We start from the raw sequence: 25,000 nt of genomic DNA, 5'->3' as shown, positions 1-25,000 counted from the left end.
CAAATTGCGTCAGAAAAGCTTCAACGCTCCCTGACCCGTCAAAATTTACCAGGGGGATCACTTTTACGGTGGCCCGCATCTCAGTTTCTCCCTTGTCCGAATCCAGCCCAGGGATCAAACACCCTTGTGGCTGCGTATCCAATTTCGGAGCCCACTGTGGCCAAAGATGTTTTGTGGTGAGGGTCTCATGGGTCAATTTTGCCTCCTGTTCCAAACGTTGAATGGACCGATTCACCTCTTCCCGCAGGATCTTCTGGGCCCGCACAACCTCCTCCAAGGCTCTGTCGCGAGTTTGTAGCTGCTCCTCAACCAACCCGGACACTCTACTTACAAAAGACGGCTCTACCAGGCCTTTATCCAAGACTTCATCTTGGCTCATAATTTTATCTTGTTCATCCAAACGAGCCTCCAATCCTTTTACCTCCTCCGCCAAATTCATCCCTTGCTTCCTCAGCTCTCCCCACTCTTCAACCTGCAGCTGCATACGAGCATCCACACAGGCACGATGACGTTCCAGGCTTTCATCCACTTTATCAACCCGAATGTTCGTTGCATCAATTTTATCTACCAATTTTTTTCGTATATTTTCCCCCTCCAATGTAATTTCTACCTTTGTTTCCTCCAATCTATCCTCGAATTTACTTTGTATTTCTCCCAATTTAACATCCACACACTCCTGCATCTCAGTTTTCATTTTCTCCATCTTTTCCCCCAATTCATCCCTCATTAAATCAATCCGTGCACCCAACTGTACCCCCATTACCCCCAATTGATCTGTCATTTCTGCCCTCTGTGTCACGAATTGATTTTCCATTTGTGCCGTCATTTCTGCCCTCTGTGTCACGAATTGATTTTCCATTTGTGCCGTCATTTCTGCCCTCTGTGTCACGAATTGATTTTCCATTTTTGCCGTCATTTCTGCCATTTGTGCCCCCTGTGCCGTCATTTTTGCCCCCTGTGCTGTAATTGCACTCTTTAAACGTTCCAACATTGTCCAGATCGTCATCGTGCAGGTTTCCGGCGCTGCCGGCTCCGTTACGGGCGATGAAGCACGGTCCACGCTCGGAATGGGGGAGGTTCCAACCCTACCCCCGTCTCTCCCTTCTTCCCCCGACTCGCTGCCAGACACGTGGCCTTCCTCCTCAAACATCTGCACATCCGCCATGGTGCAGAAGTCCCGTTTGCCGCCAATTCATTTAAATTTGAAAAATCCCGCCAAAATTTTCCCGCGCTCACGCGCTTTTCTGTAGTAATTTTATATTCCAATTCGTGGCGAGATTTTAATCTTGGTATATTCTCCCGATACCAAATATAATTTAGAGGGGTTCGAACATCCCACTCCTGACACCAATGTGACGTCCACGGGACTTGAACAGTCCCGCCAACGTAGAATGAGCCAAAACGATGGAGGCGGTTTATTTGTTTATAACCCAAACATGGCGGTTCTAATCGCTCTACCGCAAACGGGACGAGGAAGGTGGCACGAGTCACTTTTCACTGAGTTGATGATGTTTATTCGTTTTTATTATTACCAGAAATAACAAGACTCGGCAAGAAGAGGGATCCGGGGCGATTCGACGGGATGGTGTGGGATCGGGCATGGGGAAAAACACAGACAATTCAAATGAATATACAGTTCTCAATCCCTCTAAGGCGCCAAGCACACACACACACACACACACACACACACACACACACACACACACACACACACACACACACAAAACGTAGCTATTTCTGGTGGTCAGGCTGAACCGTGGTGTGGACGCAACTGTCCCTGGATCGGCGTCGGACGAGCTGGCCTTGCTCTCGTCAGGGGGGCAGGAGAAACCGTGGTGCTGTCGACCTCCTGGTCTTGGCCCAAGTCCGCTCACAGCCGCCAGGGAACCAGTTCTGGCGCCAAGTTGCGAGCAGGAGAGGGAGGCAGGTCCGCCCGCCGTTCGACCCCGTACTCCGAGTCAGCAGAACCCCAGAGCCAACCAAGGTGAAGCACGAGGCTCAGCAAGGCTCCAAGACACGATCAAAAACACGATCGAATCAGCACAACAACAAGGATGCTCCCCGCGCAACAGCCTCCCCACCAACAAAAACACGATCTTTTGTTTGTAATCTTCTTCCTCTTCCTTTTCGACCCCGAACAGAAACTTTTTATCCTCCTGTCCTCGTCACTTCCAATCGAGCTGTTTATTGGCCCACCGCCGTCGCCTTCTGCCAATCGTGATCACGGGGCGGAGCCATCCGCTGCACTGTCCTGTGACGTCACGGCCAGTCTCCAGAGAATACCAAAAGGGGTTTACGCAGACACACTTACCCTATCCCGTGTCCCTATCTAATTACGTGACAATTATCATTTCCCCCCTTGAAGAAATGAACATTTACTAGACAACTTATCACCACTGAATTGCTACTTATTACATCGAGATCCTGGTAAACTCGAACAGCATGGCATACCGAATTAAACATCCTAATTACCCTTTGAATGCATACCCCCCCTCAAACGTAACAATATATATATATATATATATATATGAAGCCTGGTGTTGGCGCAGTGGTTAGGGCAGCGGCTTGGGATCCAAAAGGTCCTGAGTTCAATCCCCATTGGGCCACTGAATTAATACACCAGGGGGTTCACTCAGCCTGTCATCTTTCTGAGGTCGGCGAAATTAGTACCAGTGTACTGGGCCGGTGTATACCCCGGTTAAAATAGGTGTACCATATCCCTGTGTCGGAAGAGGTGACCAGGGTTGGTCATGAAGGGCATCCGGCGTAAAACATGTGCCAAATCACAATGCGGATCATACGGATGATCCGCTGTGGTGACCCCGAATGGGACCAGCCGAAAGAAGAAGAAGAAGATATATGTATATATGTATATATGTATATATGTATATATGTATATATGTATATATGTATATATATATATATATATATATATATATATATATATATATATAAATATATATATATATATATATATATATATATATATATATATATACATATATGAATTTTATAATCAGACACACCTCCTGACTTATGGTGTGAGCATTGCCGCGGATTACGTCTTTCGGTAAAATCACATAATCCACAGAGAACAACCGCCTGTCTGCCATCCAGACCATTGTCCCCACTAATGCAAACCATTCAACCATAAGGCACGTGATGTGATCGGCGGGTATATCGAAACATGGGGGAGTTTGATGAGACAGAGTGACGGAGCACGGACCACTCACCCAGGGTGATGGAGCATGGACCACTCGCCCAGGGTGACAGAGCACGGACCACTCACCCATTGTGACAGACCACGGGCCACTCGCCCAGGGTGACTGAGCACGGACCACTCACCCAGGGTGATGGAGCACAGAGCACGGACCACTCACCCAGGCTGACTGAGCACGGACCACTCACCCAGGGCGACGGACCACGGACTACTCACCCAGGGTGACGGAGCACGGATCACAGACCTTTCACCCAGGGTGACCGAGCATGGACCACTCGCCCAGGGTGACAGAGCACAGACCATGGACCACTCGCCCAGGGTGACAGAGCATGGACCACTCTCCCAGGGTGACGGAGCATGGAACACTCACCCAGGGTGATTGAGCATGGACCACTCACCCAGGGTGATGGAGCATGGACCACTCACCCAGGGTGCTGGAGCATTGACCACTTGCCCAGGGTGACGGAGCACGGACCACTCACCCATTGTGACGAACCACGGTTCACTCACCCAGGGTGACTGAGCACGGACCACTCACCCAGGTGATGGAGCACGGAGCACGGACCACTCGCCCAGGGTGACAGAGTACGGACCACTCACCCAGGGTGACGGAGCATGGACCACTCACCCATTGTGACGAACCACGGTCCACTCGCCCAGGGTGACTGAGCACGGACCACTCTCCCAGGTGATGGAGCACGGAGCACGGACCACTCGCCCAGGGTGACAGAGTACGGACCACTCACCCAGGGTGACGGAGCATGGACCACTCACCCAGGGTGACGGACCACGAATCATTCGCCCAGGGTGACGGAGCACGGACCATGGACCACTCGCCCACGGTGACTGAGCACGGACCACTCACCCAGGGTGACAGAGCACGGACCACGGACCATTCGCCCAGGGTGACGGAGCACGGACCATGGACCACTCGCCCAGGGTGACGGACCACGGACCACTCACCCAGAATGATGCGCGGCAAAAGCGTCTGCACTGAGTGAACAATTCACTCTGAATGATGTAGTGCGGTTCCTTGATCGACAATGGGCACTCAGCATATGGCTTCAACACTCATGCAAGCACTCCAATTCAATGGTTGATAAGGAATAGATGACCAGTCTGTCACTGCATGCCATAAAGGATCCCTTTAACTTTAATGCCGGTCCTCACCGTGCATGCAGCAGTTAATGAAATACATTGAATTGATGAAATAACATGACTTTATCCATAAAAGAGTGCTGCTTAATGCAGAACAACCCTGGAGACATCGCAAATTTCAATCGCGCATGAAATAAACATTGCAGAAAATTCTCCATTTTGCCTACTCTTCTGTGCACATGTCACGTTCGGTTGGGGGATCCGTGCAAACGTTATAACTTTTTTATAACGTCCGTTTTTTTTTTACCAGATTTTCTTTGATTCCCTTGAGAGCACCTCACAAAACCTCCGAATATATAGATATAGATCTGGCAGACGCTATGGATAGGTAGTCACTCTGGTGGACAAGGCAGGGAGGTCTCACAGTGAATGCATTAAGTCATATCGCTCAATGAAGCTGGTTAATTTTGGCACGTTACAAATTTTTTGTTCACTCAATATAATTTCCAACTTCCTGACCGGCAACTAAACCGACTACCCTCACTGGTTCGCCAGTGGGGAGGGTGACTGTGACACCCTACAGGACTAAAAGCAATACCTGCTTGAGGGCAGATGAGCTCCTTTAAGGATCCAACAGCCATCCAGTTAGGAGATGCTGTCTCCGAAAAAAAACACCCATCTGGTTTGACCAGTTTTTTAGGTTGTAGGTTGAAGATGGCAACCGCTCAGGGTAGTATTACCATTCTGACTTGGAAGCCTTAAAGTGGTACCCGGAACCATCCCACATTCTCCATGTTGGGATTGCTGGTCTTACTTTCTGTCTCACTCAAACTATCACTACCGGGCTAGCTTTAATCTCTCTCTTGCAAACAAACATCATACACTTTTCATCATACACTTTTCTTACTCACTCATTTTCACTCCTCACTTCACATTCTCTCTCTTTTATTTCCCTTTCTTCTCATTTCATTCAGACAGCCTCCAATGAAATATGGTAAAGTCTGAAAAGTTAATGGCCCCTAGTTCCTGGCATTTTGGGGTGCGAAGAATCTCCAGTGACCTGCCTGTCTCTGCTGCCAACGATTGGGGGGCTCAGGCAGTCGTAGTATCGGTCCCTCCCAAGACCCTTTCCTTTTGAACCAACATGACTCTTTTTCAATTCATTTCACCAACATTCATCATCTTTCTTCGAATCTTTCCTCCGTTGAACATCATCTAGCAAGCTCCTCTCCTAATATCTTGCTTCTCTCAGAGACCCAATTGTCACATGATATTCTTGTTAATTATTTTGACATTTTCTAACTACAACCTTTGCTCACGATTCTGCTTTGAAGGAGGAGTCTGTGTCTACTCCAACATCAACATGCCTGCTGTCTGCCTTGTGGACCCCAAATCTCCAAACTTTGATCTCATCTGGCTTTAGATTTGTCTCCCAACCATCACTATTTTTCTCTGTTTCACTTCTTGCTCTCCCAATTCCACAAACTTTATAGCTTTCTTTGACTATCTTAAGTCTTGCCATGAGGCCATGACATCCGAACACCCTCACGCAGAGTTTCTTTATTCCGGAGACTTCAATGTACACCACAGGGAGTGGCTGAAATCTTCCCACATGGATGTTGGGGGAGTCGAAGCTCTTACATTTTGCATTCTTGATGATTTGGAACAAATTATCACTCACCCTACCCATATCCCAGATTGTCGTGACCACACTACCAATACTTTGGATTTATTCGTCACTTCCAATCCGTTGCACTTTAGCTACACAACTTCACCTCCAATTGGTTCTTCTGACCAAAATCCTTGTGAACATCACTTTACTTACCACCACTTCTTCTTCCCTGACTGCTCCAACAAAACGTCAGTGTTGGCATTTCAATAATACTGATTGGACTGGTTTACGAAACTTATTTTCTGACTTTCCCTGGAATGACTACTGCCTCTCCTCGGGCAATGCCTCCATCTCTGTTGAACATAGAGGTGAGGTTATTGTTGCAGGAATGGAGGCTTATATCCCCTTCTCTTTCAAATATATCTCTACTCCCAATTCTTGGTTCAATAATCCCTGCTCTGCGGCCATTCGTGCAAGGGATGCCGCATTTCGGACATGGAAAAACTCTTCTTCCTCCGACTCGCATTCAACTTTCATATCCACCAGAAATCATTGCAAGTATATTATTTGTGAGGCGAAGCAATCCTTTATTCAAAATAAATGTGACCATCTCTCATCTCCTTCCACTAATAGATCCTTCTGGTCTTCAGCTAAAAGTATCTCCAACAACTTCTGTCGCTCTACTTTTCCTTTGCTTTTACATTCCGATAATGCTATCGCTGTCTCTCCGACTGATAACGCACCTCTTTTTGGTTCTCTTTTCTCCACTAACTCCATACTGGATGACTCGAACATTCCCTCTCCCTCTGATTCTCCCCTCACCAATCCTATGTCCTTCCCTATAACCTCTTTTCATGCAGTCAAAAAAATACTCCTCTCTCTGGACCTAAGCAAGGCCTATGGGCAAGATGGCATTCCTCCCCCTGTCTTGAAGGAAAGTGCTTCAGAACTTGCACCAGTGCTTGCTCATTTGTTTCGTTTTGTTTAAAAACCCAAACTTTTCCTCTTTCCTGGAAACATGCCTTAGTACAGCATATTTTAAAGAAGGGTGATCGTTCAAAACCCTTCTATCCACCATCCTATTGCTCTGACTTCTAAAGTTTCCAAAGTCTTTGAATGTCTTCTCAATTCCCATTTTCTCAAGCAACTTGAATCTCACAGTCTTCCATCTGACCACCAATATGGCTTTCACAAGGCAAGATCTGCACGAGATATCCTTTCTTACATGACAAATGTCTGGGACTCATCTTTGAGAGACTTTGTGGAATCCTTTGTTGTAGGCCTTGACATCTCAAAAGCCTTTGACAGAGTTTGGCATATCGGACATGGATATCCAGAGTCTGATATCTGATATCCTTTGACAGAGTCTGATATCCAAGCTTCCCTCTTTCGGCTTTCCTCCTTCACTCTGCTCCCTCATATCGAGCTTTCTCTCCCACCGCTCTATCTCCGTAACTGTTGATGGTTCAACATCTCCCTCCTTCCCTTTCAACAGCGGTGTACCTCAGGGTTCCATCCTGTCTCCAACACTCTTCCTTGTTTTTATCAATGACCTTCTTTCTTCCACATATAATCAAATGTACTCGTATTCTGATGACTCAACATTACATTCCTCTATGCCTTTCCCATCTGCCCCATCTTCCCTCACTCGATCTACATCTCGTTTCATCACAGCCACCTCTTTAAATTCGGATTTGGACAAGATCTCCCAGTGAGGCAAATGTAATTAAGTTAAGTTTAATGCTTCAGAAACTTGATTTCTTCTCATCTCTCTCTATAAAACTCCTCTCAACTCTCCAATCTCCTTTGAAAGTTCTACATTTACACCATGTGATACAATAAACCTACTCGGTATTGCTTTAACATCAAATTTATCCTGGAATCCACACATTACACAAATAGCGAAGTCTGCCTCGAATAAATGAAGAGTCAGGTTCAGATGTCGAAGATTCTTCTCCTCTGAACAATTTCTCCAACTATATAAAGGATTGATTCGTCCTTGTATGGAGTACTGCTCTCACATCTGGGGAGGTTTCAGCTCCACGTACTTACTGGACAGAATTGAATCCAAAGTTATTCAACTTGTCAACTCCACCAATTTGACCTCAAAACTCGACCCGCTCAAATTACGCCGCATAGTAGGCTCTCTTTCTCTTTTCTACAGATATTACTTCGGTTTCTGCTCGCAAGAACTTGCTGCTTGTGCACCTCCACTATTTGCGAGACCAAGGAATACTTGATAAGCCACGACATCACATGATTATTGTGTGGCCATTGGCAACTCAAGGGTGGGCCGTTATGATGGTTGTTTCTTCCCCTCCACTGCCAAACTCTAGAACTCTTTACCTTCTCACATCTTCCCAAACAATTATGACCTTCCCCTTTTCAAAAAGCATATTTTTTACTTCCTCAAAAACTCTTCGACTATTCTCTTTTTCCTTTCTTTTCGATCAATGCAGTTCATTTATTTAAGGCCTGGCCTCGATGAGGACTATTTAGTCTGTCACTTAAACCTTCAACAAAAAAAAACATTCTCCAAACAGCAGAAAAAGATAAGTTTAATGCTTTGGAAATTTCACATTTTCTTGCATATGGATGGTGAAGGGAACATAACCTTGCTTGCTCAAAGTAAATAGGTATATCGGGTTAGTTATAAGACTCATTATTTCTTTAAATTATCAGATTTCACAACAGATTTTTACACTTGTTTAGTCCGGAGGATATCTGATCGTCAACACCGAAATAATATTTCGATGATGTACTTCGATTCGTCAATGAGAGTACATCGTGAAAAATCGTATCGTACAATTCATGAAATTGCTCCAAGCTCCTACCTTGAAAACTACAGCACTTACAAAAGCGATGTATACAATGATTCATAGCTATGATGAACAGGCATTCAATATGAGTGAGGAAAGTGCAAAAACAAAAACTATCGTTAAGAAATCATTGCGGCCTGTTCCAAGTCGAGGCATGGTTGAATAGGCCAAAAAACATGGCGGCTTCAGACCCCAGCGAGATTACCCAGGAAACGCCTTCAGACCCCAGATTCGAAGGTAGCAGAAGATCACCTGATGAAGGATATAATTAAATCAAGTCATTAATTGTCTTCAAAAGGGGGGTTTTAATTAACTCAAACAACCAATTTTCAGTCATACGCTTCCTTGTAGTTTTCCTAGTGCGCTTGCAAAGTTTCAGGCTGCTAGGTTTTATGGTTTTGGAGTTATTGAGGACACACATACTGGCATTTATTCATATAGATACATAGAAAAATCATGCACCCAGACCAGGAATCAAACCCAGGTCCTCTGGTGAACCATACATGTGCTCTGCCATCTGGGCTATCTGGGCCACCCGCAGGCCAAGCACACAATTCTCCCACATATCGAGATACCTCTCTCTTTCCACCGCTGATTCTGGGACACTCAATGCCAACCATCAGAGCAGCGAAGTCCCTGCCACTGAAAAGCATCCCCGTAGCATGATACTGCCACCCCCATATTTCATGGTAGGGATAGTGTGAGATGGGTGATGAGTTGTGTTCGGTTTCCGCCAGACGTAGCGCTTTACATTCAGTCCAGAGTTCAATTTTTGTCTCATTAGACCACAGAATCTTTTGCCTCATGCTCTCATTCTTTTACTTGCCTTTTTGCAAACTCCAGGTGTGCTGTCACGTGCCTCAATGTATATTATGTATTTTTTGTTTTGTTTTTACTTCCGGGAGGTGTGCAAACCAACAACTCTGACAATATATACCACATATGCAACAGAAATAGATATAACTCAAAATTGCAAAATAGACAACACCAGGCAAAATTGCATGAATTCCAGAGGTGGGGGGGGGGGAAAAAAGAAGAGGAATGAAAGAGTGAAGGTGAGCAGTGATTCTTGATTTTGGCAGTTTCACCAGAAGGTGGTTTTGGGTGGACCTTGAGCACCCTGAGGAAATATAAGAGGGACAGATCACAGAGAGAACAGGGTGAGCAAGGCCGAAGAGGAGATGGTAGAAGACAGAAAGACCACAGACCTGCCTCCGGTGAGAGAGAGTGAGAGACCCAAAGACTCAGATTTATTGCTGGAGATACCAATGATCCTAAAAGCTTTGGTTTCCACAGCGTGAAGTCGGGTGATGACTGAATTAAGGGAATCCCCGTGGGATCTTCTCTATCATCTGATGTAAATAGGTGAGTCTCCAGCTAACTACCCATTTGAGGAAAGGTGCACCTTTATGATGAGATGCCCTCCTTGTGAAACGCTAATCTGAGAGTTCACAATCAGATCGCGAATCAAACTCAGACTACACAGCTCAGAAGCAAGTGTGCTACCTGTGCTACCTCCACACCATTCTCTCAGGTAATGAATGAAGCATTCAGTGTAGACTTGGGGAGGGTAATGGGTTGAAATGCTCAAGGAGATGGTGGAAAGGTGGGAGGACCGGGGCAGCGGTAGGTGGGATAGTGAGAAGATGAGAGGATGAACACCAGCAGAGAGCTTGTAAAGAGAATGTTACCTGCCTGCGGTGAGCAAGAATCAGACCTTAAGACTCACCTCCTGTTGTGAGAGGAAACGTAAAGATAGCAAGCGGAGTGGTCAGGAGAGCAATCGCAAAATTAGATCCCATTGTGTCGTAGGAACAAGTTTGGATTTGCAAAGACGCACGGGACCTGCACGGGCCAGTATTGAAATCAGAATGTTTTAAAATAATTTCACAAATTTTAACAACAAGCAAATACAATTTATACAATCAACAGGATGAAGTGTTGAGGAGCGCAGATGTCCACCCCCCCACCCCCCACCCCCGTCCAACCACTTTGAACCAGAACTCGGTGAAATCCATTTGGGAACTTCATATGTGGAACAGTACCGTTTATAATTTCGACCTTTACCATCATTTACTCGCATCGCAGACACAACATTTCCTCGACTCCACAAAGTGCTGCACCACATGTCAATGGATGTTCATCCATATTATGTCATTGTTATCACATCGTTGAACCAGGATAGAGCATCTTGACCAGGATTGGATAAATTATCCAGTTGGGTTCGTCCTAATGATGCTTCTTCGAATGGAGATCTTGGCAATGAAGTGATCATGGAAGATGTCCGAATTTGTTGTCGTGATTCTGAAAGTGCTTGCACATGTTTGTGAACCTGTAGGACATATTTTCACTGGACTACCTGTCCATGTTAATGGAGTATAAAGATTTGGATCATTGGACCGGACAGCATGCTTGGAATGATTTCTTTTTTTTTGGGGGGGGGGAAGGGGGATACTTTTCATTCTTAATTTATCCCATTTAGACACGCAAAGCGAATAGCACCTCGTCTCATTTGCTTTTGCATACACTCATCAATACTACAAGTCGTCCGTCCATGCTTTGCGGTTCTATAGCCATACTGTGTTGTTAATAACCGATATAAAATTGTTAAAGGCTGATGTGTAATTGTTCTGCAACCTTTGTTGTGGAGTTCCTTGCACTGTGCAGTTCGAGATGATGATTATATGCTGCACTGCATTAAATATGTCTTTCATTAAAGGTCTTGTTTGATGGCCATCTGACTTGAGAACTCTCTTGAATCATCAATCAAAGTACCTCGGTGAATTGTTTCCTTCCTTGTTTTTCTGGATAGCTCTAGAGGTAGCTGGGTTGGATTCCTGACCAACTGCAAAGTGTTTCGCAGGCATGGTTTTGTATCCACGAGTCCCGAGGATGAAGCGTTAGTCTGGGGATCCGGATACCAGCATCGGTTACCGGTGGAGGTTATAGATCGCATGGTGCTCTTTACAAAGAGGAAATGATTGTTACCGGCATCCTGGATAAATTCCCAATTCTTGCCTTGATGTATATCATATCTGCGGCACAGCCGAGGTCCAATAAATGATTCAACCAGCATCCAGGTACTGCACACGAATGAATAAATTAATGTTATAGAAGCTTGGACTCCGACTTGGACTCTTACCCAGCTTTCTGGAACTTATCATTATTACTGAATGACATTTATTCTGCATAACTTATTTCCCAGGGACAGGATAGGTAAGGTATAGCAAGCTCACTCTTGAATTGCCATCGCCTGTATTGGAGCAGGGAACACCGGACCATGGACTACACAATCTTTTGGAGAGGAAATTACACCGACTGGCCGATCCGCAATGTGTATGTGTACAATTCAATGATAGTTTTCACGAGCCCAGGCTCACTGGTACTCAGAGCAAATTCCAAACTTCCTGCAAGACTCCAGTGTATGGCTTATCACTTGTCTCCATTAAAACTCATTCTAGTTCATAACTTCTATGGGTTCTATCAGTCGTAAACATCTAACGGGGGCTCAGATAAAAGCAGAGATATTTTGTTTTTTAAGCTTACGTGGTAATGCCTGTTACTCCCAACCCCAGCCTCAGGCCCTACTAAAGGACTGTACTTCCCCCTCTTGCTCGGAGCTGCTCCGCCACCTGTGTGCCGACGACATCTCATCCTCACTATCCAACCCGAAGGCTTGGGGTGGTAGAGGCCGACAACGTCGAAAGGCCACGTGCACATTGGCTTCCACCGCACCCCAGTCAAAGCCTCCAACTTGTCAGCAAGGTAAGGGATAATGGAGTTGCCTCTCCAACATCACTGTGCAGGGCCACAAGCTTTTTCCGTTGCCTTGAGGTCTGCTGCTGTAGCCGGCCGCAGTCTGCCTCGCCTCGTTGCAACGTGGCTGTTGTTCTCTGCATAGTCGTCAGTCTTCCAATGAGCTTCGTGTATGTAGTGGAGAATGCAACCAGGCCACACCGGCCAGAATCTCTGGGTTGTGGGGACAGGGAAAGTTCAAAGAAAGAAACCAAAAGCCAAAGGCAAGCCCTCAAAGGTCGGGGACTTTTTTGTTTGAAAAATTGGGTTGTTGATGTTATTTTTGTTAATGGATGGTTTTAATGCTGTTTTGCAGCGAAACCCTCCAGCTTGGCGCTGCCACTGACACCTGAATCACCAGGGTAAGTATCTCAGCAGAAGTCGTGTGGTTTTTGGTTTGTACTGGGGCATTACTGGCACAGATGTTGTGCCTTCTGACTCAGAGCGATGATTAAAGAGTCAAACGAGTGGGAACCTTCAAACATAACTGAACATTTGAAGCACTATTCTAATCCAGTTAGCAGTGGCATTGGTGAGCGCGCTGTCAACTTTGTGTTAAGTTCGAAGGTGCATAGATTCCGCCTTGTAATGGGAAAACTTTTTTTTTCTTTTGATTTCATTCCAGAGATGCGAAGAGTTTTGCATCAACATTTGAGAATAAATCTCTGGAGCGAACGTTGAGCTCCGAGCTCTGCAGCACTGCCGGTAATCTATGGAGACCGTTAGAAAGCGGAGGTCTGTAAAATGGCGTCCGAGTGAGGCGGGGGGTTTCACGGCACAGGGAATCCTACAGCTCAGCTGCGGCGGCGAGCAGGTACTTTGGAAAAATCTCCCAGTGGCTGTGGGCAAGCTCAAACTGGCCATTAAGTAAGCTATTCTTCGTGGAAGCAGATGCAACGCTTTATACTTGTCACAACCATTTGGCACGAAGGCAAACGAGGCAGGAAGCGGCTTCCTTGGACTAATTTGGTGGCCGCGAATGGCTGATGCCAGCGGGTTCTTTCGGTTGTCGAGGTGCCCGGGATATTTTGTTGTCCTTTCGTCGTGTCTCCCGGCCGGTGTGATGGCTTATTGTCGGCCTACATGCGAAATGGAATCCTAAATCGGCGATTGATTAAACCTTGAGGGGTTCAATAATTGGTGGATTTGTTTAAAGGCCTTCTCCGGCATCGGACAAAAGGACCTGCCATTGGATGAGATGTTATCGGCTTGAAACACATTTTCAAAAATGTCCTTGCGCAGTGGCGGGAAGGTGGCACTTTGCTCCCCGAATGACATGTGCCTCGATTGAATGTCTCTATTATGATTCTTTCTGTAAGCTCAGCAGGAATCCACATTTGGATTTTTCCCTGAATAATACTCGCCGCTCATTGCCCAATTTCCTTGGCTACTTACGTCATCGACTCGAATGACAAAATCTCACCGCACTTGTTCCGATGTTAATTGGCAACGACTTCCCGAGAGGAGTGAATTGGCTTTGTTTCTCCATGAAATTTCGACCGTGCCTCGTGTTTTTTCATCCTCTTTTGTGGTCTTGCTGCAGTTTGACCTGTTAATCGAGTGGTCCTCCCGATGGCATTGTCTCTTTTGTGCTTTTGCTCCATGGAGACCTTTGTTAATGCAAAAGAACCATAGGCCTCCATCATTTTTAGGCCCATGAACGTGACTGCTTTTCTTTAAATCGCAGGAAACAGCTTTGTATACTCTTCTGAACATTACCTTAGATGCACGTAGTTTCATACCTGGTCGTAAACCTTCAGCTTTCATTGCTTTTAATTGACTTCAGCTCGAGGGTTTTACTTTGCTTAGCGGAGCATCCACAGCGAAAGGCCTTCTCAGCAGGCTGCAATATCTGCGTGTAGCAAGAATTAGATGGTTGACGAGGCATTAATAACAAAAGTGCGAATTAATGCACAGCCTCGGTGTCTGGGGTCTCTTCTTTTTGAGGTAAACAATGCTGGTTTTCCCTGACATTTCTGCTTCAGAAACCTTCGCGTCATGATGTATCGCTGTCTCCATAGCGCTCCTTTTAACGTGCTTCTCACGTCTTTCCATAAACTGGCAAATGTACCCATTTTTACACCGGCAGCCTTCTGCGACATGACTCGTGCAAATTACTATGATGTTCCATGTCCCACGGTTGAAACCCTGGCCCTGCCATAATGCATTATGGAAGTTTGCAACCAGGACCAGGCTTGTGGTTTGGGAAGGGGAATGAGAGGAGGGCTGTGCTTGATAGGGAGGGGTTCAAAAGTGTGGCAGTCACTGTTGTTTAACGGCACCACTTAGTCGGAGTGCCAAGTTGCTGGTTTTGGGATGGTCTGATCCGAGTCGAAGTCGTATCGTATCGCAGCCGTTTTCATGCGGCCTGTTTTCTTTGTATCCCCTGAAATGCTTGTCGGAATATTTCACCTTGGACATTCGGAGGCATGTGGGATGTGCTTTTGTCACCTGAACACTGCAAATTACACGGTCAGAAAAACACCGCTACCGTATGATTCATTCACGTGTTCACTCACTGATGCATCGGTCTCCTTTGGTACTTTAAATTGAGGTTATGCTTGAGCGAGTTAATTATAATTTAAGGCCTGGAGTCTCGTGCTTTGATCATGCTGTCAAACTGAAAATAATAAATCTGCTTCTGAAGATGGAAGGATTCAGCACACAAAGTGATGTTTATTAGAAGGCAAACTGATGGAATGAATGCTGGGCAAGTTCACATTGATTGGAGGACATAAAAACGTTAAGTGGCTTGTGCTTTATCTTCTTTAACGGGAAGTGCCAAGCCTTTTATTGGCAGTCGGCTCAACATGGCTGTCTGCCTTCTTTTCATCCCTCCCCATCTGTGCTCTGTCCTGCCCTCCCCACCTAGGCCTCACTCCACCCACCACACCTCCACACAAGCAAACCTTGGACACAATGGTACTGTGCCGTTCGAACCCACTGGTCAGTACTCCTTGTGCCGGACATGGGTCAGAAATACCGGACAGCACTGCCGCACATGGGGCCAACACCGCAGAACAAACAATGGTGTCGCTCCGTTGCCCATTAGCGCAAAGCGAGCTTTACGCTCAACTTCGCAAGGCCATGGGTCGACCAATGTCCACGACAAAAGGGGGACGGACTGGGAAAAAGCCTGGCCCTCGCCTCTTTGGAGACCATGATTACTGTCAGGCCTTTAATGCTGCACTGTGCAGTGCAGCTGTTGCTCCTGTTGCTGTTCCTTTCACCCCTATCGTTGCTACGGGGACAGTTGGTGTCTCGCAGCCCTCACAGGCTCCCTTGGAAACCGGTCCGACTTGTGGGACTATGGTTGATGCTGACGTGCAATCAGAATGGAGTGATGTTCGTCGGTGCATTCATCGTTGTTCTTCATCTGCACATTATAACCTGGACAATGATGAAAAGGTTGGGAAGGAACGCAGGCCAAAGGGTGATCCCTATTGTTTGCGGCCATCGGGGCCTGGAGAGCTTGGTGTGGTATTGAAAGGCACTGGGCATATCTGTTCCACTCCCACGTTGTGCTCGTACTCCTCACATCAGCAAGGTGACGTGACCTCTGATGGCGAGAGCCGTGTGGAATCGGCAGGGCCCGGCGAGCCCAGCTCCTGGCCTGGTTCAGCATGCGGTTCAGCCCGCCAGGGAACTCACCAATATTCACCGCAGCCTAACCCGGCCTGCAAGGTTGTGAGCTCGGCGGGACGTCATCCTCGGTGTGTTGTTGTATTCTCTGCACACAGATATCGTCCGGTTTTGACATGCAGTGGTGCCAAGGAGCACCTCACCAAAATTGTTGCATTCATTGCAGAAACCATCGCTGGCAGCACTCAAAATTTCAGTTCAGGAGGAGTGCGTGCTCCTCTCGCCTGGAACGTTGCTCACGCTCAAGGTCTCGCTCGCCCCTGGCACAGGTCACCAGGTGAGTGGTTCATCAGGTAGGGATTTATTGTCAGCATTTTGGAGGTTATCTCTGACATTTTACCAGCGATCTCGTTGGCCAAATGGTGAGGTCATTTGATTGGCATCCCTGTGGTTGTGGGTTCAGATCCAGCTGTTGGCAATCGTATGGAGCATTTCAATTCTCATCTTCTGGACTCCAAGCTAGTCTCAGTCTTTACCACGTTATTGCCTTATTGGCAAAAACCCAGATGGATCACCAATGACCGTCAAAGAGGGTGTAATTTACAACTTGTGATTCTGGTCCAACCGATGGTGGGTTGACCCCTTAATGTCATCAGGGAAACTCAGTTAAACCACATAGTTTGGAGCTACATTTTATATTTGAATAAAACTACCTCTTGAACATATCTCGTGATCACTTGGATAACCAGACTAAGTTGTTCGATTGAACTATTCCAATATTTGTCATTATTTTTTATTTTTTTTTCATTAAGTACTACTGCTGTATGAATGCTACAAAAACCTGGTTCGATTTCCAGTCCCACTGTCTTTCTCCTCCTCCCTCTCCTCTCCTCCCCCCCCCGTCCCCCGGCCCCCAGCCCCCTCCATGTTTCCCCCAGGGGCTAGATTTTTTTTTCTTCTGAAATGGTAGGTTGTGATTGGTGGTGCAGTAGAACTGAAACACTGCTCTTAATCTTACTTCCTGTTTCAGGTGTGGAGGGCATCATGGGATTTCCCAGGAAATAAGCCACAGGCAGGATCTTGAGATTCCCATGGAACAGATTTCTTCTGGTTTGGAATGTCTTGGAGAGAAGGAAGAGGTAGTGAAGCATTTTTCTCAACATATTATCAATGGGATTCACTGGTGTATCGATATTATATATGTATATATATATATATATATATATATATATATATATATATATATATATATATATATATATATATATATATATATATATATATATATATATATATATATATATATATATATATATACATTGGTACTGTAATACGAAATTAAATATAAGGTGATCGATCATTGGACATTGAAAATTGTTTCCCGTGGAGACCTGCTCATCAATTATGATGGGACACACAGGGGGCCTGTTTTGTGTGTAACATTGTTTGACCAGCACTTATTATAAAATCTATCAAAATCTGTCCATTTGTTCTATGATGAGACCAAGAACATTGTATTTGAGCCATAAGGCCCATTAAGGGTATTTTCTGATGTCACCATATTTTTACACCAAGTACTTCCTGAGAAATCATCCAACATCCATACTATAGTCCTCATCTTAAAGTACTAAAATCCAAAAGTTTTGCAACATATCATTGTCATCATTGTTATCATCGTCATTTTCATCGTCATTATCATCATCCTTATCTTCAGCCTTTTTTCAGGTCACTGCTGGACGAACGCCTCCCTCAACTTACTTGGGGTACTCTGCATTGGTGTAGTCGGGGGTATTCCGTATTGGTGTAGTCGGGGATACTCCGTATTGGTGTAGTCGGGGATACTCCATTGTGGTGTTGTCGGGGATACTCCATAATGGTGTAGTCTGGGATACTTCATATTGGTGAAGTCGGGGATACTCCGTATTGGTGTAGTCGGGGATACTCCTTGTTGGTGTCATCTGGGGAGGCTTGACCATATTGGTGTAGTCGGGGATACTCCGTGTTGGTGTCATCTGGGGGAGGCTTGCTGTATTGGTGTAGTCGGGGATACTCCGTATTGGTGTAGTTGGGGATACTCCGTGTTGGTAGAATCTGGGGGAGGCTTGACCGTATTAGTGTCGTCGGGGGGGGGTTGGGGGGTGGGGGAGGTTCGGCCATTTCGGTGTGATCGGGGGAGAGGGGAGGGATCGACCGTATCTGTGTCGTGTCATGGTGGGGGAGGCTCGACCGTATTGGTGTGGTCGGGGGGGGGGAGGCTCGACTGAATTGGTGTCGATGGAGGGGGGGGAGAGGCTCGACCATATCGGTGTCATCGGGTAGTTGGCTCAACCATATCGGTATCGTCAGAGGGAGGCTCGACCGTATCGGTGTCGTCGGGGGGTGGCTCAATCGTATCAGTGTCATCAGGGGGAGGCTTGACCGTATCGGTGTCATCAGGGGGAGGCTTGACCATATCGGTGTTGTCCTGGGTACGCTCGGTATCAGGGTTGTCAGGGGTACGCTCCGTATCGGTGTCATCAGGGGTACTCTCTGTATCGGTGTTGTTGGTGGTATGCTCCATTTTGGTGTCGTCGGGGGTTATTCCATGTTGGCATACTTGCCACGCTTGCCAATTGTGGGTTGGTCCGAGAGTTTATTCAGGAATTTGTAATTTGTTCAGGGTTCCCATGATAGCTCACCGACTCTTTGTGAAATACACCATGGGATATTTAACGATCACCAATGACCGATGCCGACTGACTGGTCCACCGGGTCAATATCCACCCAGGAAAAGCACAGACATTGATGCTTCACCTTGTCTGTGAAACAGTAGCATGGCAGTTCATAACTGAGTCAGGATTCAAATCCAGGTTCGACAGTTCAGAGGTGAGTGCACATATCTGTAGGCTATCCTTCTAGGCTTTGTAGTACATGTTATAGTAAACAGGTAGTAAGAACTACTCTTGATTTCTGGGTATGTCGTTTTGAAATTTGTCATGACACACAGTTCGATTTGATGAATGTAACTGATGGTGATAAACCAGCAGCAATCATACTGAAATACACTGCTCCGAGTTCAGACAAGATGAACGCTCTGTAATTGTCCGAGTCGATAATACGTTGCTTGAACATTGTTTCATATTGTAGATCATCAAGCTTGTGGCACGCAAACTCCCTAGTACTGAACGCAGGCCATTCTTCTCGTGCATCAACCTCCGAGTGGAACTTCTCGTGCATCAAGCTTTTTTTGTACGTAGGCCTGGGGCAGTTCTTTCCAATATTGTCACAAATGCTGTGAATTGTAAAAACAAACAAAGCCACACTTTTAAAATTATATCTAGGGCTTGAGGAGGAGCACTACATGAATTACACGCAAGACTGGGACATTAATGTACTTCGACATGAATTACAAGGCCATTACAATAAACACAGTAAGTGAGGATTGACCAAGGATCGTGAGCCAAGTGCTCATCAGGGAACACCAAACAGGGCAAACTCTCGTATCTAACTCAGAGAAAACACTCCTGCCAAATTGCAGAAAAGACAATCCGAACTCTAACCTGAACCCTGATATTTTGCTGGGATGGTAGGATTGGCTAAAGGTATGCACACTCTCCTCTAAGCTGTCCATCCTGGGTGAAAGTCCGTACCCAGCTATAAACTGCCGCCATGGTGTTTTCCGCCCGCGACGTATCGTTGCAAAGTGCCCTGTCTCGTGTACGGACGTAAAGCTGGGTGTCCAGTATTCTGTGCACATCCACAAGTAGCATTAGTTGGTCGACGCTAAGATCGCACGTTGTATTTCGATGAACAGATAGGTTCGTCAGTCTTCTGACCAAATCCCAAATTCCATCCCTGAGTGACTGCTGAGAATGCAACGGCAAACCACACAGCATCAGCCTAACCCTGAGACTACTTCTGCAGCACCGATGCTCTGTCCCCAGAGTATGGATGTAAGGCAACTAATTAACATGTATTGAAACTTTTGCCTCGGTTTCCGTTCCTACTAACAGAGTGGTCGGTTCAAGGATCTTGAAATGGCTTCATTCATCCGTATAGTTTAAAACATGCGACCAATTTTTTTGCATTAAATGTTCGACTACACCAGCCTCGGTGTTCTCCCCTGCCTGGCAACCATAACTCTTACTGTTCACACCCTGAGTACCCTGGCCATAGACACATGCTGTGTGTCATTGTGTTTGTGTTTGTTCCACAGCCGTGTCCGCAAGCCAAAAACCGTGTGGACCTCTTTGAGGGTCTTCAAGCAGGTGTGCTGGGAGTCCAAGATGACCGCGAAGGCGTTGGCCAGGCAGAGGCTGGCGCCAATGTTCCACATGGAAATGGGTAAAGGAAAAAAAAACTTCCCTGATTACACAGGTTTCATGGTGTTTGGTGTGTTTCATCCACTTGGATAATCAGAGTAAACACACATCTCTTGTTACTAAATGATTGTGATTACTATTTGTATTGATGAAACAAGAAGACCTCCATAATGCAACCCCTCAATATTCTGTGCACAAGTAAAATGTACATACCTGTTCATGAAATCCCATTTGAATCTGTCGGGTTTCCAACACAATAATTCGTTATCCCAAATGTCGTGTAACAATCTTGTGTGGTTTCTCTTTCAAGAGGGACTAGATGGTTTGCGTTCCAGCATTACCCCACGAGTTATGCACAACTATTAGCATTAAGCAAGATGTTTGCTTGTGTTGGCAAAGATGCATGCTTTTCATTTTACTAGCTCGTGTGCCACTGGATGTTTAGAATCATTTTGCCTTGCCCGTGAGTTTCCTGGATTTGTTTAGATCACTATCACTAAGAAGATGTGAACATGCGAGATGCTTGGTGAACATTTCATTCATCTCGCTTTGCAGGAAGACACAATCTGGTGTCAACATCATGCAGTGACATGAGTAAGGGGAGGCCCGATTGTATAAATGTGTGATTGCAAACTAACAGGAAAGGTATTTTGTTGAGTGCAAATGCCAATAAGTGTTTGATCGTTGATAATCGTATCTGTGTAACACACCTTCGTGATAAGGTAACGTCACGTGGAGAATAAATGCATCCTCTGCAAGAACACAAATTCCATACATCGAATGTTAGGTTCTTGACAAATTTTCTGCATTTCACATTAATTGATCAAACGAAGATTGTTTCAAACATGACCACTATTTCTACTTTAATGGCTCAAATTAGTGACACCTTATTGTGCAGTTAACAGACAGGATACCCGGCTTAACATCTATCCAAAAGACGGCGCAATTTCAGATGCAACAACCTGTCTACGAAACAGCAATCTGACAGATTATAATCAGGTCAGGAATCGATCCCCATTTTATTTGATAGCTCACAGGTAAGATTGCTACGTTTGTGCCACCGTGTCAGATAATCAGTTCCTCTTACACTAAATGAAATGAAAAGAAAAACCATTCTACGACAAATGGCCATTGATGGCATCATTGGTGCTGACATTATCAGTAAGCAGAGAAATGAATGCGATTTGGACATTTGATGGACTCATCCTGAACAATTGATGCATTCATCCTGAACGTTTGATGGATTCATCCTGAACATTTGATGGATTCATCCTGAACATTTGATGGACTCATCCTGAACAATTGATGGATTCATCATGAACATTTGATGGACTCATCCTGAACAATTCATGGATTCATCATGAACATTTGATGGACTTACCCTGAACATTTGATGAACTTATCCTGAACATTTGATGGACTCGTGCTGAACATTTAATGGACTCGTAAAGAAACATTTGATGGACTCGTGCTGAGCATTTGACAGACTCGTGCTGAACATTTGATGGACTCATCCTGAACAATTGATGGATTGATCCTGAACATTTGATGGACTCATCCTGAACAGTTCATAGATTAATCCGAAACATTTGATTGGATTTTTCATAAAAAATATGTTTATCCTTCCTGAATATTTCATGGATTCGTCCTTACTTACCATTTGAAGGATTCATCCTGAACTTTTGCTTCGTTCGTCCTGATTGTTTGATATATTTCCAATAGGTTTTTCTTCCATCTCGATCGAAAAACCATGATGCAACCAAATTAATGTTCCACTTGACTTTCATCTTTGGTCGATCGTTCTTTAGAGAGTCTTTCTCATTATCAGTGGCTCAGATTTATCTCAGTAACCTTCAGGTTTTCTCACTTGGAATGTGTCGAAGAATACCGGATAATTAAGATACGGCGATCCTTTAAGATATCGAGATGACCTTTCTGATGTGGAAGGCATATTGTGTTGACTGCTAAGACACTGTGGAAGCAGGTAAGCACCTGACACTTTCATGGAAGTCCATTGTAAGCACTGTCACAAAAGGATGCTTCAGATTTGATGTGGAATTTGGTTTGTATTTGTCACCGAGTTTGTATGTTTATTACAAAGTCTATTCTTACAGTACCTTTAATGGCACTGTTTTCCCCTTCTTTGGACGCACACTCGTCTCGTCGGAGTGATGGCTTTCATACACCTTCGGCGTATAATTTTGAGGACGATTATCTGGCCAGTGTAGGACATTATTCTTCACAGCATCATTCATCAAAACTTCTTGCCCCAAAGGTGCCTTTTTTTGATACAATATCGAATTGAATAAAGGAGAAAAAGACAACAAACTGACAATGGTGGACATGAGAAGCAAGGGAATGAATTAACAGGAAGGAGGACACAGAGAGAAGGTGAGGAAACAGAAACCTGCAAGTAGAACGCGTGGGTTAGGTGGGGTTAATGGGGGTAGTAAAGGTTGCGGGTAGGGTTGTGCGATAAGTAAGATGGTAGCGCACCGCTTGCTTTTGAAGCTCTGGAGGGAAGACTGTGATCGAATCATCTCCGGAACGCAGTTACACAAACGGGAGAAAACAGGAACAAAAGAGTTTTAATACGGATGTCTTTGCCAGATGGATTTGTCATAATTGTTTGTCGTTCCACGCTCTCCGTTGTCACACTTGCTGTGATCTTGATTTGTCGGCATTAATAAAGACAAATTCTCTCAAGAAGGATTCATCTCCTTGCGTTTGCAAACCAAAGTGTTGGTCAGACTTGAACCACCTTCGTATGGTACAGAAGGCCGTGTAGATGTTATCGTCCGGCCACGTTGAAGGGAGATAATATTTGAGATAACTGCTCATGAAGACAAAAGGAAATGTAAAAAATATTTTTGACCTTCTTGTAATAGTCATAATTTTCACGATTATAAAATTTACAACTCGATTGGACGAAACGATTGAGTGAGCAAATCAACATTTTGAGATTGTTGGTGACTTGTTCACCGGTTGGTCAGCTTCTTTAATCCTCACAAACTAGAACGAGGAAACTCGGGTTAACCATAACGAGGTTAACCATTAAATCTTTCCTTGCTGTGTTGTGGAGAGACTGAGTGACGAAAGGCCGATTTCATGATGGAGAGGGGATTATAGACGATGCTCGATCCCTGTGGACTTTATGATCCGTGAGTACCTCCTGGTCCTTCCGCCATCACGCGCAGCTCGCTGTTTTACTCTCGTACCACGAGTCAGGGCCCGCAAGCAAATGTTTCTCCGCTCGTCCGAGTAAACATTCACGCTTCTTTACCGCACATCCCAAACTTGCCCAAATAAATTGCTTGCTTTCACCGAGTGATCCATCCGCACCAAAAACCACTTTCAAAAGCACATTATAGTTGATAATATAATGATACGAGTGGCTATAATTAACGACAAAATGCGATAATTGATTATTAAACATATCTAATGTCATTTTTTTTTTTAATGTTGATCTGAGGTTCATGGAGGAGCTTGTCTCCATGAATCACACGTGGGGGAAAAAGACATTGCGAGACATCAATGTAATTTCCCCTGAATTACAAGTACACGGGTTGACGATGACCAACTTGATTTAGTTTACAGGAATGGAACCCGAGTTCCCAACCTCACGAGCCATCGGTTCATATGGGTATGGGAAGCGGGCCAACCCATTTTATGCAGGATGTTATATCGTTTGATAAGGTCATATTTAGGTTATGTAGGTCACGTGGGAGATAAATTTTACTTGATAATGACAACAGAGAGCAGTAAATATCTATTGTCTGTACAAGGTTGTCTTGTAAAAACAAAAAAAACCCACAAGTTGTCTGTACAAGGTGGAATGCAGGATTGTGACCATATGCAACACATTTCCGGTCGTGCCTCCAAAAAGAAGACCTCCAACATTAGACACTGCCGGAGCTAGGTTACTCTAATTTTCCCCACCGTTGGCCTAAAGCATGGTACAGCCCTTTGTGAGACTGAGTATAATGTTGTTTTTACACTACTTCCTGTTTATTGTCGGCGTATCTGGCCTAACACTTACATTTGGCTTGGGATTGAGGAAGTGGACAAAGCACAGTATTTCACGATCAATCCTCACTGTATCGGGCCCGACCTTTTACAGAGAGGCCTCTGTGTGCGGAACTTTCCGGCACATGGGTGTCATGTGTGCTGCAGACCGGAACCTGCGCAAGGACAGCGAGGAAGTCGATGATACAGGTCTTCAGTGTGGGAAAAACTATTACGCTGACTTAGGTGAGAGGATACGTTGAATGGGGGTTGGTTTGGTTGAAAAGGGATGGGTAGTTGGGGGAGGGAGGGGGCTTTTTATTTACATCTAAACGTTGTGATGATAACCTTATATGAGTCGAGAGGAGAGGGCCTGGGGGTGGGGGGAGGGGGACACTAGTGCATGGGGGGGGCATGAATCACACGTGGGGGATCACACGTTTTTGCATCGGGGGGAGGGCGGGGGGGGCACCATTTGTTGTCATGCTGTAGCCAAGGAAAGTGTTGTAAATATGAGGTTAATATGCCAAAGCCTTTTGTTAGTGGAACCAGCATAAAATATAAATTA

The 25,000-nt window shown here is 45.4% G+C and overlaps 1 protein-coding gene across 28 annotated transcripts in view; it reads left to right on the top strand.

The window, feature by feature from the left end:
• The window catches only part of LOC147016189 (peroxisome proliferator-activated receptor gamma coactivator 1-alpha-like), a 238,036-nt gene that overhangs the window by 210,411 nt on the left and 2,625 nt on the right, over positions 1–25,000 (top strand). For 24 of the 28 annotated variants that reach the window (XR_015050053.1, XM_085848977.1, XM_085848976.1 and 21 more), the window contains 9 exons: positions 12,325–12,514; positions 12,861–12,906; positions 13,170–13,249; positions 15,417–16,257; positions 16,353–16,463; positions 17,157–17,265; positions 19,253–19,354; positions 20,322–20,449; positions 24,548–24,678. Coding sequence is in view for 27 of the 28 variants with exons in the window: in XM_085848977.1 (XP_085705103.1) it covers positions 12,325–12,514; positions 12,861–12,906; positions 13,170–13,249; positions 15,417–16,257; positions 16,353–16,463; positions 17,157–17,265; positions 19,253–19,354; positions 20,322–20,449; positions 24,548–24,678 (1,738 nt within the window). In the remaining variant the exon portion in view is untranslated. The remainder of the gene's footprint in view (positions 1–12,324; positions 12,515–12,860; positions 12,907–13,169; positions 13,250–15,416; positions 16,258–16,352; positions 16,464–17,156; positions 17,266–19,252; positions 19,355–20,321; positions 20,450–24,547; positions 24,679–25,000) is intronic. The other 4 variants (XM_085848978.1, XM_085849002.1, XM_085848981.1 and 1 more) reach the window with 3 other exon arrangements.

This window comes from Eptatretus burgeri, chromosome 12, assembly GCF_056783735.1.
Source record: "Eptatretus burgeri isolate ZD-2024b chromosome 12, Ebu_testis_v1, whole genome shotgun sequence".
NCBI lineage: Eukaryota > Metazoa > Chordata > Myxini > Myxiniformes > Myxinidae > Eptatretus > Eptatretus burgeri.
This window is presented reverse-complemented; position numbering and strand designations above follow the sequence as displayed.